Genomic DNA, 5,000 nt, shown 5'->3' on the forward strand with positions numbered 1-5,000 from the left:
ATAAGTCCTATGTATCTCACTACACACTTATCCCAATTATAAGTCCTATGTATCTCTCTACACACTTATCCCAATTATAAGTCCTATGTATCTCACTGCACACTTATCCCAATTATAAGTCCTATGTATCTCTCTACACACTTATCCCAATTATAAGTCCTATGTATCTCACTGCACACTTATCCCAATTATAAGTCCTATGTATCTCTCTACACACTTATCCCAATTATAAGTCCTATGTATCTCACTGCACACTTATCCCAATTATAAGTCCTATGTATCTCTCTACACACTTATCCCAATTATAAGTCCTATGTATCTCACTGCACACTTATCCCAATTATAAGTCCTATGTATCTCTCTACACACTTATCCCAATTATAAGTCCTATGTATCTCACTGCACACTTATCCCAATTATAAGTCCTATGTATCTCTCTACACACTTATCCCAATTATAAGTCCTATGTATCTCACTGCACACTTATCCCAATTATAAGTCCTATGTACTCACTACACACTTATCCCAATTATAAGTCCTATGTATCTCACTACACACTTATCCCAATTATACGTCCTATGTATCTCACTACACACTTATCCCAATTATAAGTCCTATGTATCTCACTACACACTTATCCCAATTATAAGTCCTATGTATCTCACTACACACTTATCCCAATTATAAGTCCTATGTATCTCACTACACACTTATCCCAATTATAAGTCCTATGTATCTCACTACACACTTATCCCAATTATAAGTCCTATGTATCTCACATGTTTTACACTGATCTCAGTCCATTAACATATATAGGCCCTGGTGGTCGGTATTAAACATTACCTACTGGTCTGTCTTGTAGCATTTGGGAATGCCAGAACTGTCCGGAATGATAACTCCAGCCGCTTTGGCAAGTATGTGGAGATCTTCTTCAACAAGAAGGGGGTGATCCAGGGGGCTCACATGGAACAGTATCTCCTGGAGAAGTCTCGGGTCTGCCACCAGGTAGGCTAACACACAGGGTCCCTCCTCTGTCTGTAGGAATGTCAGTTTTAGTAGTTGGTGGACGCTTTTGTCCAAAGCAACTTACACTATCAAGATGTATGCCAGTAGGAATGATGATTTCAATCAAGATTTGATTAAGATTAGATTTGTTTTAAAACGGAATGGAAATACATCATAAGATGTGTATTAGTAAACATTGGGAACGTCACAATCACTTTACTACAACACATCTTATTTAAGCAATAAGCCCCAAGAGGCCGTGTTTTGCGCTGATTTTAGAACAGGTAAGGGGAGTTGTTAGGCACGACGCGAAGCGGAGTGCCATTAAACCCCCTGACCTGTTCTAAAATCAGCGCAAACCACGGACTCGCGGGGCTTATTGCTTTTCTAAAACTGTTACTACAAATATTTGATATGCTTTCATAAATAAAGACAATTTAATTTAAGAAACAATAGTTTAATGATGAACCGTCATTCTTCCGCCACTAAAAATTATAGTTCCTAAATAAATCTTTGCCACGCAACCCTTGAAGCAACGCAACAGCCAGATGGAACACTGGGTATGAAATGCGCTATATGAATACACAGCCTTGCCTTGCAATTCGCTGCGCAGTAATATGGAATGTTATCATAGAATGTTATGAGGTCAAATTGTAAGGTTATGCTGGGTTTTACAACGGCTTTTAGCCAATGTTACATGCCTGTCTAGGGCTTTAGCATGTAACAAACATTTAAAAACACGGGCCGACAACGGAGTAAAAATAACCGTGAATTTATTGGACAAATAATTAAATAAATAACTAAGGCTCAAAATTAACACCACAAACAAAAACCCAAGGTCTTGAGAACAGGCCTCAACAGCCTGACGCTCTCTCCCGGTCTCTCACTCCGGTGAGTAGCGATCATTATGTTAGAGGCGCGGGCAGGGCCTAGCAGAAAAGAATGGTGGCAGACAACAGAAAATCGCGATCCCCAAAGCCAGCTCCCGTGTGATGAACCCCGGCCGCTTTTAAAGGGCCGGGACTTCTCTAACCCAATGGGATTGGAGTCCCAATCAGCAGGGCACCAACCTGTTTGCAATAAACAGAAAACAAAACAAAACGCACAGGCAAAAATAGACAGCCAGACCCACAGGGTCGTAACACCCCCACCACCAAAATTCAACATATAATGTTGATAAACAACAGGGCAAGACAGGGCCATAAGGACAGAACCATAAGCACATCATAAGGTCAGAATCAAAAGCACATCATAAGGACATCATAAGGACTGAATCAAAAGCACATAATAAGGACTGAATCATAAGGACATCATAAGGACTGAATCAAAAGCACATCATAAGGACTGAATCAAAAGCACATCATAAGGACTGAATCATAAGGACATCATAAGCACAACTTAAGGACTGAATCAGAAGGCCAGCACCATAAGGCCATCATAAGGCCGGCACCATAAGGCCATACTCATAAGAACAATATCATAAGGACAATCATAATCAGAAGGACAGAATCATAAGGACAATATCATAAGCACAGTACCACAACGACAGAAACAAAAAAATCTACACGGTTCAAACAAAACAGTTGCTCTGTCCCGATGTTTGTTCGTTCTTGAGACAAGTTATTTCTTTGGCTTTCTGCTTTTATTACCTCGGACTGAGTGTGTTGCCTGGAGAGCACAGAACATGTTCCGAAGTTTTGTTTTACAATGATGGACATGGGCAACACGATGACCAAATCCTAGCAATCACAACACTCACGCAAATCACGCCTCTGCGGAGAATTATCAGACGGGGAATTCCTCAATCTCTGCTGCGCGGTTGGAGGCTTGCGGCAGTATCTGGAACGCAACTTTTTAACTTTCCCTCCCAGGGACGAAAGGCATCGCTGCTTCAGCTGAGGCCCTCTCAGCTCCGTCATAGGAGTGCAATGGTGTAGCAACGTTGTACAAAAGGAGGTTTGGGATTGCGCTCATCCACTTTATAGCTGAAATCAGCTGCATTGTCCGCTGCAAAGCTGTTGTATGGTGGGGTTGTCAGGTAATTAGAGGCACTTCACCTGCCTCCACTTAATTGGTGACTTGCCTGCTGGTAACCACTCCGTTGCTGGTTCATGCCTGCTGTATCGCTTAAACCCTGTTTCGCGATACACGGAGGGCTGTCAAAACGGTCAAATTAGATCCACAGAAAATCCATAATCTGACGTCTTCTTCCCCACCCCAAAAATGAATGCTCAGAAAAGTAGTCCAAAAGCAGAGGAAAAAATTGAGAAGCCACGAACTTCGAGCATTTGCCACTTAATGCTCTGAACAAACAACAGTCATTTGTATAGGCCTACCGTCAACGGCACCGAACAGCGCAGCCACCAAGATGCGCACCAGGTGAAATAAATAAATAAATCTACACCACTTTGTCTGCCAATTAACCACCACCAAATCAAAGAAACGATCAAAACACTAACTCACTAGAGCTCAGCGAGCTTCCGAACAAAAAGTATTACGGGGAAATAAATAGGCAACGGACAACACAAAAACGAGACTGAGGATCAACAGGCAAAACCGAAAAAATCTATGCAATAAGACGGGTTCAAAGCAAAGGATGAGCCCCCATTTTGTTACATGCCTGTCTAGGGCTTTAGCATGTAACAAACATTTAAAAACACGGGCCGACAACGGAGTAAAAATAACCGTGAATTTATTGGACAAATAATTAAATAAATAACTAAGGCTCAAAATTAACACCACAAACAAAAACCCAAGGTCTTGAGAACAGGCCTCAACAGCCTGACGCTCTCTCCCGGTCTCTCACTCCGGTGAGTAGCGATCATTATGTTAGAGGCGCGGGCAGGGCCTAGCAGAAAAGAATGGTGGCAGACAACAGAAAATCGCGATCCCCAAAGCCAGCTCCCGTGTGATGAACCCCGGCCGCTTTTAAAGGGCCGGGACTTCTCTAACCCAATGGGATTGGAGTCCCAATCAGCAGGGCACCAACCTGTTTGCAATAAACAGAAAACAAAACAAAACGCACAGGCAAAAATAGACAGCCAGACCCACAGGGTCGTAACAGCCAATCACAATCAAGGATTTGAACAATCAGTTTTAGAAGATGTATTATTTTGTATACCTCTCCTTTTTATATGGTGCTGACCACCTTTCTATATATGAGTATTTGTTCTGTCTTGGGTTTAGTCTTGGTAAGATATGTGCATCTGTGGGAACTGCTGATGGTCGCCCTCTATTCATTAAGAGGCTAAGGCTAAAAAAAAATTGTCAGAATGCTTTATGGAATAAAAGTTTGAGAATTTTGCAAAGTAATAAACCAAAAAAAAAATGAAATGTTTTAGTCTGACTCTGAGCCTTTGGCCATACCCACGGATAGACTTTAACCCGAGGCTCGGTCCGTCACAGTGATGTACAAAGATCATGTCAAGAATTTGGGAATTTTGGGACTCTATAAGACCCTATCAGATTTTTAGTGGGATTTTGGAACGTGGTTGGATGATGGTAGGTAGCTAACGGTGACCTACTGATACTGATTCTGATTCTGTTCTGATTCTGATTCTGATTCTGATTCTGATTCTGATTCTGATTCTGATTCTGAATCTTCTGATTCTATGCTGTTCAGGCCTCTAAGGAGCGTAATTACCACATCTTCTACTGCCTCCTGCTGGGGCTACCAGAAGACCAGAAGAAGATCCTCTCCCTGGGAAAGGCAGAGGATTACAGCTACCTCCGAGCGGTACACTCGATACTTATATACTCATAAACTACACCTGTATCAGCTACCTTCGAGCGGTATACTCGATACTTATATACTCATAAACTACACCTGTATCAGCTACCTTCAAGCGGTATACTCGATACTTATATACTCATAAACTACACCTGTATCAGCTACCTTCGAGCGGTATACTCGATACTTATATACTCATAAACTACACCTGTATCAGCTACCTTCGAGCGGTATACTCGATACTTATATACTCATAAACTACACC

The 5,000-nt window shown here is 41.8% G+C and overlaps 1 protein-coding gene across 1 annotated transcript in view; it reads left to right on the plus strand.

The window, feature by feature from the left end:
* The window catches only part of LOC308377716 (unconventional myosin-VIIa-like), a gene marked incomplete at its 3' end in the record, with an annotated part of 46,837 nt that overhangs the window by 10,396 nt on the left and 31,441 nt on the right, over window positions 1-5,000 (plus strand). Inside the window, exons 6-7 of the mRNA XM_080854455.1 lie at window positions 863-1,005; window positions 4,628-4,741. Of these exons, the coding sequence (XP_080710581.1) occupies window positions 863-1,005; window positions 4,628-4,741 (257 nt within the window). The remainder of the gene's footprint in view (window positions 1-862; window positions 1,006-4,627; window positions 4,742-5,000) is intronic.

The sequence above is a fragment of the Sprattus sprattus genome, assembly GCF_963457725.1.
Source record: "Sprattus sprattus genome assembly, chromosome: 16".
NCBI lineage: Eukaryota > Metazoa > Chordata > Actinopteri > Clupeiformes > Clupeidae > Sprattus > Sprattus sprattus.